This window comes from Lipotes vexillifer, unplaced genomic scaffold (assembly GCF_000442215.2).
Source record: "Lipotes vexillifer unplaced genomic scaffold, Lipotes_vexillifer_v1.1 scaffold251, whole genome shotgun sequence".
In the NCBI taxonomy this organism is placed as follows: Eukaryota; Metazoa; Chordata; class Mammalia; order Artiodactyla; family Lipotidae; genus Lipotes; species Lipotes vexillifer.
Genome location: NW_006770868.1, coordinates 1,622,748 through 1,635,973, shown reverse-complemented (window position 1 = coordinate 1,635,973; position 13,226 = coordinate 1,622,748). Strand labels below are relative to the sequence as shown.

At 48.1% G+C, this 13,226-nt stretch overlaps 1 protein-coding gene across 2 annotated transcripts in view; it reads left to right on the top strand.

The window, feature by feature from the left end:
* The window catches only part of PTPN1 (protein tyrosine phosphatase non-receptor type 1), a 69,259-nt gene that overhangs the window by 46,286 nt on the left and 9,747 nt on the right, over positions 1-13,226 (top strand). For both annotated transcript variants that reach the window (XM_007446380.1, XM_007446381.1), the window contains exons 3-5: positions 2,491-2,591; positions 5,439-5,537; positions 10,786-10,923. In XM_007446380.1, coding sequence (XP_007446442.1) covers positions 2,491-2,591; positions 5,439-5,537; positions 10,786-10,923 — 338 coding nt within the window. The remainder of the gene's footprint in view (positions 1-2,490; positions 2,592-5,438; positions 5,538-10,785; positions 10,924-13,226) is intronic.

Sequence of the window (13,226 nt, the reverse complement as noted above, 5' to 3'; positions counted from 1 at the left end):
CATTAAAGGGTGGGAGCGGTTCACCCCCTCAACTAAAGCGGCAGTCAGCTCTGCTTGTTGACCCCACCCCCTGCTGCCATCATCATTTTTTGAGCTCTTTCCTGCCATTAGCTCTCAGTGTGCCCGCTGGCATCCTCCTCTGCCTTCTGAGTAATTGGCTCTCAGTCCACTGATATCTCGAAAGTAAATAACCAAATATGTTAGAATTTGTATAAAGTAACAAAACCTGGAGGGGAGTGAAGGACGTGAACTTTGCCACCTCCTCTAGGCCACAGAGAACCTTCTGGCTCACCTCCATGTGGCCGTTGCCAATCAGTGAGGGCTGTGGCTGCCAGCAGCTCCCCTGGCACTGCTCTCTGCCAGGGACATTGAAGATGCAGCCGGCCAGTCCCCAGCCAGGCACTTCCCGCCGGCCTGCCAAAGCTCACTGCCCTCCCGCCCTGAACTGTGCAGCGCCCAGGTCCCTGGGAGGGGCGCGAAGTCGGACCCCACTTGGCACAGAGCAGTCTGCCTCCAACGGCTGCCACGGTCCCTGCCCCTCAGAGCTGTGTGGCCTTGGGCCGGCTGCCCCCTCCTCTGATCGTCAAACAGGAGTCAACGCGGATCTCAGGATCGTGCGAAGATGAATAAAGTCACGTCAGCTGCTTAGCCAAGTGTCTCACTCGTGAATGTTGGCTGCGGTTGAGATGGTCACTAACTGAAGGTGCTCGCCAGGAACATCTGAAGCGCGGGTCTAGATCAAGTGACACATGATTTTGCCCCAATGCCCAATACTCTTGATTGAGCACGTCTAGGCTATGGCACATCGTAGGCTTTATTTAAAAATAATACTAACAACCTCTCCTCAGGTGATGCTGCTGTGAGGCCCTGGCCAGCCGCCCTGAGCTGGAAAGAACCATCACTGTCCGCACCTTTCACACGGTGTGGCCATGCCCTTGGTCTCTAGCCTTTGCTGTACTTGCTCTGAATTAGGCAGTAATGTCTTTAATATTCCTTTTCTACATTTTTGATCAAGGCTCATCTAAATGGTTTTATGAACCAGTTTTACAGAGAAAAAAACAGCACTTAAAATATTCTTCGAGAGATACAGTTCCCAAACTTTTTCACCCTCACCCAATCTTACTCCTTATATTTTGCTTTTTCTCCCCTACCTCTACTCTTCAGTAGAAAAGGTGATTTTCTTTTAAGGTTATGGAGGAAATGGGGAGAACGTTTCAAGGTGGAAGCTCTGGGGACTGGGTATTATCTTCCATTTGGCAGGTGAAAAACCCAGCACTTGGTGAATAAGTTGTTTGCCCAAGGTCAACACCCAGTGCTGTTTGAATCCACTCACATAACCACCAGTGCCGGTCATAATTTTTTTTGAGATCTCTTATCCCCATGACCCACTTAAATATTACCTAAGTATTTCAGTTTGTATTAACCCTCTATGATGAGAAACATTATTCCAAACAGTGGCTAATTTCCTAAAACATCTCTTTGGAATCCTTTTGAATAGGAAGCCCCAAACCACTTATCCCCATTAACTTTTCCTTTCCCACTGGGCAGGGGGAGAACTATTTATGGGTGGTCACCTAAGTTTACCGTCCATTGTGTTGTACCAGAAATAAAAATACCCACCTGCTCTTGTTAGCTGCACTAGCAGGATAAGGAAGGTGGCCCTCAGGGAAACATGGCTTTTGTGACAAAGTTATGGTAAAGGGGAAAAAAAGGGGGCTGTGCTTTTTCAGTAACCTGGGGCAGACCTTCCAAACGCAAGCTTATTTTTAAAAACTTCTGAAAGTTACATTTAATAGACTTTCAGTGTTTTGGATTCAGAGTTTATTTTTTCCAGTTAAACTGTCTTTTAAGTGTCTTTGATCATGAGATTTATGTTATACTTGAACTTCGGGAAAAAAAAACCTCGTATCAAGGTATGATTTTTCACACTGTTGTATACTTAAGCCACTTAATCTTTGAACCATTAGGCATAGGTGAGGTTGAGGTGTGATCATAAGTCTTACATACTTAGCTCATTGTACCAACTAGAGCTCTGGGGACTGGGTGGAATTTTTGGCGGATTTTTTTTTCCCTTCTAAAGATTGAAGCCACTGTATTTTTTACCCTTTAAAAGTATATATTAGGCATCAGAGAACAGATCCCTTGACATCCCCTTTCCCCAGTCTTCCAAGTTGTGGGGACAGTAACAAATATCATAAGACGATATAGCCTAAAAACAGATTTCCCAAACAGGACATATTCTGTATTTTAGTATAGTTTGCCTCTGTTGCTGTTTCATGTTAAGTTTCAAACACTTCCAAAAACCTTTCTGAAAATACTAGTTGTTCCCATATTGATAACTAATCTCAATTAAAACAGCCTGGCCTCAGCCAGTGTGAGCGCCCTGAGTGCCACCAACTCACCTTCTTTGCTTTTCCCCATGGGGCGCACTGCCTGTGTGGACATTTGGGTCCTCCAGGATTAACCTCTGAGTTCTGGTTTGCCTTTCAGTTGACCATAGTCGGATTAAACTTCATCAAGAAGATAACGACTATATCAATGCTAGTTTGATAAAAATGGAAGAAGCCCAAAGGAGTTACATTCTCACGCAGGTAAACGGATTGTTCAAATTTGACTCTAATGGTTTTTGCCTTACTTGATGTAAGAGTTTCAGAGTGCTGTTGTCTACACCTCAAATAAAATCTGCCACATCTGTTTAGAAGATCAGGTTTTAAACAACCCAAAAAAGCAACAAGGCAGGAAAAAGTCTTCTTCAGAGATCCAGTCTGGTCGTGAAATGAATCTTTTCTGGGAAGTATGGCATTGCTGGGTTTATAGAAAACAGCAGTAAAATGCCAGAGTGGCCTGTGGTCTGTTGACAGAGGCAGCAGCTAGAGAAGAGCAGTACCTGTGTTGAGTCCATAAGTATTCACCTCAGAGTCCATTGCTGCTTGTGGAAATCTAAGAGGGTTAGCAATAGACGAGGAATCTATCCAGATGGCCATTCAGAATTCCTCTGCATGGTCCTCATTCTTGCAGGGGGGTGTGTGTGGTGGTGGTGCATGGAGGGGGTAGATTATGTGAACAAGCATGCACAACCACTTGAAACTCCCACTGGTTTTTGGCATCTTTATGGGGAAAAAAATCATAAAAGTGGTTTAATAACTGACCTTTTGTGAAACACGTACTGGTGTATGACCCAAAGGACATGGGTATCTGGGAAAGGGGATAAAGGAGTTTCTTTTTAAGTAATTTTCTCACGTCTTAATCTGTTACCTGTAAATTGGTCTAAACAGTCTAAGTTTCTCTCTCTTTTTTTAATCCTAATTTTTGTTTTTTCATTGCGTATCAGTTTTTATCAGTAGTATATTGGGTTTGCGTTATAGGGTGATTGTGAACGTCATAACTGTGCTTAATATTCGGAGACTAAAATGACAATGAAGCCAGAAAGTGCGGTGAACAAAGTCTGCTTTGGGGCAGGGCGTATCCCTGGTGGCCCTTCTTGCCTGTCCCTTTTGTCCTGTCCCAGTTCCTTTCCGCGTGTGACCACAGTTGGCCCTACTGCCCCGCAGTCAGTGTATGGAACGTCAGTCCCCGGGCCCTCAACACATGGTCCTCCCAGCACCTCTGGGGTGGGGATGAGAAGGAGTGAGACCTTGGTGGTGGCAGGCTGGTGGGAAGAGGTTGAGGCAAAAGTGGCTTCTTGGGAGCTTCTCTTTTTAGAAGTAGTCAAGTTTCTTACTTCCTAATTTCAGCCATTCAGCTTTGGTGTGGGGTCAGGAAGCCCAAAGCAAAGATAGGGTCTGTAAAGTCACATGGAGCATTAGGAAATCACCATGGAAACTTCTACACCGCCGTCCTCCCCACCCCCATGCCCTAGCGCTTCCTTGGCACATCTGAAGGTCTGTCTGTTTGTCAGGTTGTACCATGGTTATATCCAACTGCTTACATGGTCTCCCTCTGCCCTGAGCTTTACATATGGGATTGAAGCAGCCTGACCCCAAAGTTACATCCCTAGACAATATGACTGAAATATTTTCCAAGCCACAAAACTGAAAAAACCCTGCCCATTTTTAATTTTTATGTTGTTCATTATGCAAATAATGCAAGGCTATAGTCTCATTTTTTTAAAGTGTAGAGAATAATGTCACAGATGCTGGCCTTCATGTCCATCTTCAAGTGTTGGCTGAGTTTGGCGTGTATCCTTTCAGATCTTACGGGATTTTTAATCCCTCAGACCCATTCTAAACTGGGGTGAAGTATGGGGGCAAGGGAGTAACAAGAGCCACCGCTATGGGGACCTGGCAATAGGGTCCTCGTGCCCAGCCATGGGACCCCTGATTCCTACCTTCCTGGAGCCGTTTTTCTGTCAGTTGGCTGGAAGAGGTTACCGTGGAATCCGCTATTGTCTGAGACTCTAAGGAGCCAGGATTTGTCAGGTTTAGGCAGCAAATCCCAGCTAAGTTCAGGGAAGGAAGCGAGAGGGCACTGAGGGCTCCGTGGTCGAGGAAAGCGCGGTGAGACTTAAAGGGAAAAGATGTAAAGACTGAGGAGATTTTGGATGAAAGTGAATGGAAACCATTTTAGAAGTGGTGCTGGCCAGAGGAGGTGACATGCTGTGTCGTGCAGGTGATAGGTGATGTCCCTTCCAGGCAGCACTAAAAATTGAGGCAAACTCGAAGCATTCATACCCTGTATCCAGTAAACATCTGTGCCCATTGCCAGGGGGGCTGGAGTGAGACAGGCCTCGCTGCTCAGCAGGCACCCCTACCCCCCCATGCCCCGGTGACACCATACCCTTTGGGCCACCCGCCTGACCATTTGTGTGTCCACATCTCATGTTCCTTGGTCCAAGGATGAAGGCTGTCTGTGGTCAGGTTAACCATTATTAATAGTAATAATGGTACATTTTATTGGGTGTTTACTGTATTCCAGGTACTGTGATAAGGCATAATAAGTATTGATATATGAACATAGTTAATCTTCACAACCCTGTGAATAGGTGGAGAAATTGAGGCAAGGAGAGGTGGGGTGACTTGTCCGAGGTCACACAGATAGTAAGTGATTGGAGCTGGGACCAAGCCGTCAGAAGCGTCCTTGTGACCCCTTCCCCACACTGCCTCTCTCCTGCGGCCAGTTTTATTCGCTGTACCACCCGCCCTAAGGCATGGTTCTCAGTGGAGCCCCTCAGCTGGCCAGCCCACACCAGAAAGCAGAGTCTGTGTTTTCTCTCCTCCATCGCTCAGCTCTGAACCAGCCCTGAGGTGCAGAAATGACCTTTCACCGCGTGGTAGGAAATAGAATTGTGGTTACCACTAGGCAGGGAGAAGCGGGTCCCTGTCCCAGCCATGGCCACCACACTGCCTGAGGGCCCTGTCATCCACTCACCGCCAGTAGTGAGCTTGCACTGGAACGTGTTTGTGTGTAAAATGCATACACTGTGCATTGTGTGTTTGCAGGGCCCTTTGCCCAATACCTGCGGTCACTTTTGGGAGATGGTGTGGGAGCAGAAAAGCAGGGGCGTTGTCATGCTCAACAGAGTGATGGAGAAAGGCTCGGTAAGTCATAGATTGATCCACTGTTTGCATCGCTGCCCGTGTGGATGCCAGTCCACAAAGTCGACATCTGTCCGTGTTTATTTCCTTGAGTTGCTTTTCTATTTCTATTAGAAAAACATAAAGAAGCAGTATACAAATACATGTTTATTGTAAACAAGTCAGATACGTAGGTGAATTTAAAAGAGGGAAACAAGTCAAACTGCCCTTGACCTATTCTCCACCCTGCCCCCATCAGTCAGTCTCTCCAGTGTGTGATGCGTGTGTCCTGCTTTCCTCTCACCTCTCAGTCTCTCTCCTACTTCGTGTGCTGCTGTGCTTGCCTTGTGGAGCTGTGTAAGCAGAGTTTTATTTTGAAAAGCAAGTTCCTACTGTATCTTCATCATATTTGCTTTTTCTGGCTGGTAAAAGCGTGCCTCTCCACACCTGAGCTGTGGGAGCAGCTGGACCCTGGGTTCGCCTCCGTAAAATCCCCAGACGCTTGGCTCCTGGCCACACCTCTTTAATGTGGACATTGTCTGCTTGTGCTTCACTTCAGGGTGTGTGTTCCTTTCTTCCAAGTTCTTTGCAACGTGGACTCGAGGTGTGCGTTTGTTCAGGCCACCTCCCGCCCCTCGACAGCTCTCCTCAGTCTCTCCTGCGTCCTATATCCCGAATGATCTTTCTAAAGCAAGTCTCACCACACCTCTTCACAGCTGAAACCCTTCTGGGGCTCCCCCTGCCTCCCAGGATATGCATAATGTGGCTACTGGACCGGGTATGGTTGGGCCCTAGTTAACCTGGACCCCCCCAGCCCCACCTTCCGTCTCCAGACTCCAGCCAGGACAAACGTTTATTTATTTTATTAAATTGTTCTTTTTTTTAAGTTTGTTGCCAGTTCTCTGGGCTAATGATCCGAATCACACTCGCCCCACTTCCCGGCATCCCACGTTGCTTCCCTCGGGGCCGCGGTGGCTGTGCTCTCCCTCTCCACACGTCTTTGAAGTAGGGAATAGATGCTGTATTCCCGCCCCCCTGGCTCCCGCCCGCTTCCCGCGACACTCACGGCCAGCACCAGACACTCGCGGCCAGCACCAGACACTCGCGGCCAGCACCAGCACTGCCGGGGCTCCACAGCCTCCGAGGTGGAGGCCCCGGGAGGAGGTGGGTTGAGGAGCACGGAGACCAGGAGGAGCGTGTGGCCCTGGCCCAGCCAGGTGCTGGCACTGTGTTCTCTGGGGCTCAGTGGGGGCACTGCTGTCGCAGCTGTCCTGGCTGCTTCAGGATGCAGCCGTGGCTTGCCAGGAGAACATGAAGGCTCCGGAGACGCCACCCCTCTGAAGAAAGCACAGTCGTGGCCCTAAAGGGAAAAAATACAAGTGCAAAGAAGTAACACATCAAAGGAAACGTGAGCGGTGAAAACCTAAAGCAGTAAAGCACTCGCCACAAAGCCTCTTCCCTCCCCCACCCGGAAAGGAACGGTCTTGGTTACAACAAATGGCCTTCGTACGACGGCACATGTTTAAAATCATATTTTTGCCTCTGCCTCCTTTTCTTGAAAGAGAGTATTTATTCGCTCCACAGTCACAGGTGTAAATAGCTTACCTGAGTGTTCAGTTGATGCAGTAATGCTTCTTGTCTTCGAAAAAAATGTTTACAGTGAGAGTGGTTTTTGATTTTCTCTGCAGTGGCTTGATTAATAAAATGTGAAGTTGCAAATGTGAAGCAAACCCTCACCCATCACCACTCTTGTCAGCAGTTTTGAGTAAAGAAACAAAACACGAGGTTCCCCGCAATACACGCACTCCTCAAGGGGAAGTGAAACACGGTGGCCGGTGCAGGTGCTGAGCACAGATGACCCTTTGGGGTCTTCCAGCCTCATCGCTGCTGACGTTTGGGCCGGATCGCTCTCTGTCTTGGGGGGCCAGCCTGTGCGTTGGAGGGTGTTTAGCAGGATCCCTGGTCTCTGCCCACTGGATGCCAGTATCACCCCCACCCCAGGTTGAAGCCATCAGAAATGTCCCCAGACATTGTCCAGTGTCCCCTGGGAGGCAGAATTGCCCTCAGTTGAGAAACACTCTGTAGTCGTATGGAGGGTTGAGAATTTTAAATCGTGACTTATTTATTTTAAAATCATCAGATATGGTAGCATTTGCCTTTTATTTGTTACTAAAAGTTCAGGTGAAACCTCTTTGCTATTTGCATGCGCTTTGCTTTAGCTACTGTTGCCACAGGACACAAGGAGTGGTGTCCCTGTACTGCAGTCACATGTTCGTCACCAGGCCCTGCTCTTGGTTGTCGCCCACCCAAGGCCGACCGTAAATGGACCACAGATCCACTGTGACAGGCTTTCCCCTTGGACTGCTATGTTGGCCATTAAAAAAAAACCAACAACAAAAAAAACCAGTTGGCTTTTATTGTAGTTTCCTGTGATGATGTGACAGTAGTCCCTCTTTTCCTTTGCAGCTCTTCTGTTTACTGTGGGTCTTTTGGGCCTGCAGATTGGCATGGAAAGCAACGTATGGTTTATGGTCCTTAAAGTTTCCTTGGGATAAACATTTTTAATTCAGCCTCAATGTTATCACCCCATAAGGGCTGACTGGGGAAAATTATAAGAAATTGCAGTGTCTTGTTTGCTCAACTAATCTAATTATAACTTCTCCACACAGCCCGTGGTGAAAACCAGCTTGCAGAGCGTTTCCATATAATGAATATTTGTTTTCTGGTTTCCTTCTTTCGCCAAACAGTGGTAGATGTCCTCCCTGTATTTTTGGCAGACCTGCCCGTTACCCTTTTGGGACCCTGTGCTTCCTGGAAAACCATTGTGCAGAAAATGATTGTGTGTGTTAGACTAAGGTCATCCAAATGGCCAAAGTTCTCATTCATTCAGTTTAAAAGCTGAGTTTAGACATGATGGGATAGAGTGCGTGTGTATCGGGGCCGGGCTTATTGTCTAGGCAGGGGAGGTAGCAAGGCCATGTTCAACCAGAAACATTGCCCATGTCTCTGCCCTGAAGTCCCTACTAAAGATGCTGTTTGATTTCAAGTGCTTTCAGGCCTGAGATACTAGGTTTTGTACCATAGGTGCTTTAGGCTTTGTGCATCTCCCTCGTACTCTGCTTTTAGTTCTCTGTGTTCATTCTTCTTTCAGCCAAATCACCCATCACAGGGTCACCCCCGATGACTTTCATGGATTTTTCTCAAGATGGCGTAGCTCTTTGTTTTAGATGGACCCAAGCAAGGACTCTCTCACACCGCCTTCATGGTGGTAACAGCAGGTATGACAGATGCCAGCACTTTGGCACTGCCACGTGGCTGTTTGGTGCCAACCCAAGACATGCCTCAATTTTAACCCTGAAGAAGGGCTGCTTTGTAATAAAATAAATCACCTCTTCCAGTCACTGTGTATGAACTAAATAGGATAGCAGGAAGTAGTTGATATTGTGCTTGTTTTGTTGCATATGTTTACAGGAAATGACAGAGAGCAGCCCGTGGCATGTTGCTGTAGATGCCTAAGAGTTCTTTTAAGATCTCCTATTTTTTAAATAAGTATTGACACTTAGTGTGTGCCAGAATTCCTCAGCTGTAGAGGTCCAAAGTCTTGCTCTTTACCCAGATTACAGAGATTTGTAAGGCTTTATATTTGCTTTTGAAAGTGAGTGCTTGCTGTGTGGACATGACGTTGAAAAGACTTGCCTTTCCCGCCCATGAGGCATGAAAACATTGGCCTCTTCTTTGGTAGCAACTCGCCATTCTGCATTTCTGCTGCTTCGCTTTACTCTTGGTCTGCTCACTGAATTGGGTGCCCACTCCAGCACACGTGGTTTTGGACCTACCAGGGCAGTCTGTTTCTGGAGTCTCAAGGCATTACACAGGTCTAATGATTTGAAGTGTGGGAATGAATGCATCCTTTAAGCGTCTCCTGAAGTCTTGCTGTCATCTGCCTCTCGCCCACTTTGGCTAAGCATGGGCTCGTGCCATGCCATTGATGCTTCTGTGTCCTGAGTGGCAGGATCTCTTTGGTGCTGACAGATGGGCTCTGTTCCAGGGGTTCATCTTTGGCACTCATCATTGGTGCAGGGAGGGTGAAACTGGCCAAAACTTTAAAACAGGCCAGTGTCCAGGCTCTTATTGGCCTTCTGTTCGGGAACCATAAAGTTTGATGCTGTGTTGGCATCTCAGTGTGGTGTTTCTTAATTTGTTTCCCTCCCTTTTTTCTGTTGCTTTGGTTTTCATTAAAGCAGGACCAATGGGCTTTTGTTGTTCTGTCTTCAGCCTCTTCAAGAGCCTCCTGGCTCCTCTGAGTCAGTGCATGTTGAATTATTAGGGTCTTGAACTTGTACCATTTCCCAAAGAGCTGTTTACACACACTGATATTTCATTTGCTGGAAGTCATACCACCTTTGAGGGTCCCTCTGTCTGGGGACATGTCGGTTCCTCTGGCTTATGGACCTGGCAGCTTAGCCCCCATCTACCTGCTGTTCTTATCCAGAACAGTCATCAGCAACCAGAAATGTCTGGCATAGAAACTTGGCTCAAGCAAAGCATGCCACTAAATTTGACTCAGATTTTCTTTCTTGAACTCTAAATGAAACCAAATCTTTGGGAGTTTGCTTGCTTTAAGGAAAATGTTAATGAGCTACGTTTAAATCAAGAGCATCGAGTAGTTTCTAAAATTTTTTAACTACAACAAGGGATTTTTCTGAAGTGAACCAAACCAGAATGAAAGGGTGGGGTGGGGCAGTGGGTGATCCCCAGCCTTGGAGGACCCCTCTGCAAACCTTCTTGATTCTGGTTTGCATTTGATTACAGCCCTTCAAGCTTTTTACGGTGTTTCATGTGGTCTCTTCTAGTCTTGGTTATCGTCCCCAGGGTAAGGAGTCTGCGCTATGCCGAGAGCACCCATCAGGGTCTTGATAACCTTTGAAATGGCTACATAAAGTAGTTCATGAGAGACTAGACCTTGTGTGCCATCTGGCTTCCTTCATGGGTGACAGGGAGAGGATCAGACCCCTGGAACACTTCGCTGTGTGGAAAACCGGGGCAGCTGGGTTTGGAAGTGCAAGTCCTGTCTGCCCGACTAGTCCTGGTCTAGATCTTCACAGACCTCTCCCCATCTCCTCTGGAGGCAGGCAGGTTACATCGATGGCGACCTCCAAGGTCAGAGAACCCTGGGTCTTCGGGTTATCATAAAGCTCGTGGACGGTACTTCAGACCTCTGTAGGAAGACAGTCAGTTGCTCACGATAATTCAATGTTATTTTCTCCCCTAGTTAAAATGTGCACAGTACTGGCCACAAAAAGAAGAAGAAGAAATGATCTTTGAAGACACAAATTTGAAATTGACATTGATCTCTGAAGATATTAAGTCATATTACACAGTACGACAACTAGAATTGGAAAACCTCACAGTGAGTATGGCATGCGCTTAAGTACTTGAGACGGTTACTGGTTGAGATGTCTTTTCACTTGGGTGATGCTACTGAACACCAGTTGTTTATGCCAGTGGTTTTCTGTGCTCTGAGCAAGAAGCAGTTTGAGCACGATGGTGAGTAGAGTTTATCTGCTTACTCACCGGGTGACCAGAGGTGCCTGGGGGCGGGCCTCACCTGCCTCCTTCCCCACAGAGCTCTCTCCCAGCACTAGTTAACACCAGTTCTTAGGGAAAAGGGAGTTCTGACCTAAACCTTACCTGTTCCTGCTCCTGCCTTTGCAACTGCAGAGGGACTAAAGTGATGGCCTGTGAGTTAAATACCAGCAGAGCACGTGGGCCTCTCTTGTGGTCCACAGTCTCTTTAGTCTGAAGTGAGGGAAGAAGGGCCCTCCAGGGCTGATTCCCAGTTCATAGTCAGTGTAAGTTTTCTAGATGAAGTCTTGGGCTTGTTTGTGTGGGGAGAATTAATTAATTAATTTATTTTAATAAATTTATTTATCTCATTTATTTTATTTTTGGCTGCGTTGGGTCTTCATTGCTGTGCGCAGTCTTTCTCTAGGTGCGGCGAGCGGAGGCTACTCTTTGTTGCGGAGCACGGGCTCTAGGTGCGCGGGCTTCAGTAGTTGTGGCTCGTGGGCTCCAGAGCACAGGCTCAGTAGTTGTGGCACATGGGCTCAGTAGTTGTGGCTCACGGGCTCTAGAGCTCAGGCTCAGTAGTTGTGGCACGTGGGCTCAGTAGTTGTGGCCCGTGGGCTCCAGAGCGCAGGCTCAGTAGTTGTGGCACATGGGCTCAGTAGTTGTGGCTCACGGGCTCTAGAGCTCAGGCTCAGTAGTTGTGGCACGTGGGCTCAGTAGTTGTGGCCCGTGGGCTCCAGAGCGCAGGCTCAGTAGTTGTGGCACATGGGCTCAGTAGTTGTGGCACACGGGCTTAGTTGCTCCACAGCATGTGGGATCTTCCCGGACCAGGGCTCAAACCCGTGTCCCCTGTCTTGGCAGGCGGATTGTTTACCACTGCGCCACCAGGGAAGCCCATGTGTGGGGAGAATTTGTAACACCACCTGCCGGCTATCATTAAATGATGGTCTTGGAATATGTCTGGGCAGTGTGCTAGAAGCGGCATCACGGAAGACCCTGCCCTCGGGGAGGCTGAATGATTCGCCCGGAGCCGTCACTCTGGGGAACCATGCTTGTAGTGGGAACAGTGGAAGCGAGCTGACGGCAGCTCCTGGGGACACCCTCAAACACGGTCAGCCACTGCCTTCTGGAATCAGACTGCCTGGGGTTGATTCCTGGCCCCAGCATATCAAACTGTCAGACTTCAGGCAAAGGGCACCGTTCTCACCGCGTCTCTGTCTGCCCCCCTGTCAGATAGGGTTTTTGAAAGCCTTCCAGAAGGTGGTGCGTGCACAGTGTGAGAGCAGCACAGGCTCAGAGCACGTGCCGGGAAGGGTTCACAGGTTCTGTGGGGTCGAAGGAACGTGGATTTATCTGGGGGCAGTGGGACTGGCGTTGGGGCTTGCGGACCGGGGCTGAAGAGGAGGGATCTGCTCCTGGATTCTATTCGCATCTTAGTTTTCAGTTTACTGCTTTATAGTCACCGTGATGCCTGGGGTGGGATTAATAGTCGAAGTAAGAGCAAGAACTTAGTGCAGGTGACCGGAAGTGGAGAAGAGGTTAAAATCCCGTGGCTCTGGAGGAATGCAGCCGCGCAGTGGGTCCAGGTCCCCCCGCCGCCCCCTGTGCGCTAGCGCTGGAGCCCCAAGCCCAGCCATAGCCACATGGCGGGCTCTTGGGGTGTGATTTATGGAGGGGTTTGATACGGAGGATTTTCAGCAATAATGTTGGCAGTGGGTTGGTATGTGCCTGGAGGATTACGTGGTAGACTTTTTTAATGCTTTTGAGCGTTTGCAAGCCTGACACTGCAAGTGACTTCCGGTAAACTCTTGAGAAAATTTCTTTTGCTTGTTGAGGGAAACAGAATTTGGACAGAGCAGAAGAGGTTTGTGCTGTTTGCGTGGCAGAGCAGAGGCAGCAGCTTGGAGGTTTGGGGGAGATCTGTTTGCTCCAACAGACGTGGTTTTGAAAAAGTCTTTTGTCAGACATGTACCTGGCCGAGCACACATCTGGAATGAATTCCTTGAGAAAGAGGTGGGCAGGCCTGAGGGAGGGAGTAAACAGAAGATAACCCACACCTTTTTAAGAATTAAAAGAAGGAACTTGCTTTTGGCATGTTTTCTTATTCCTTTTTTTTTTTTTTTTTTTTTGCGTTATGCGGGCCTC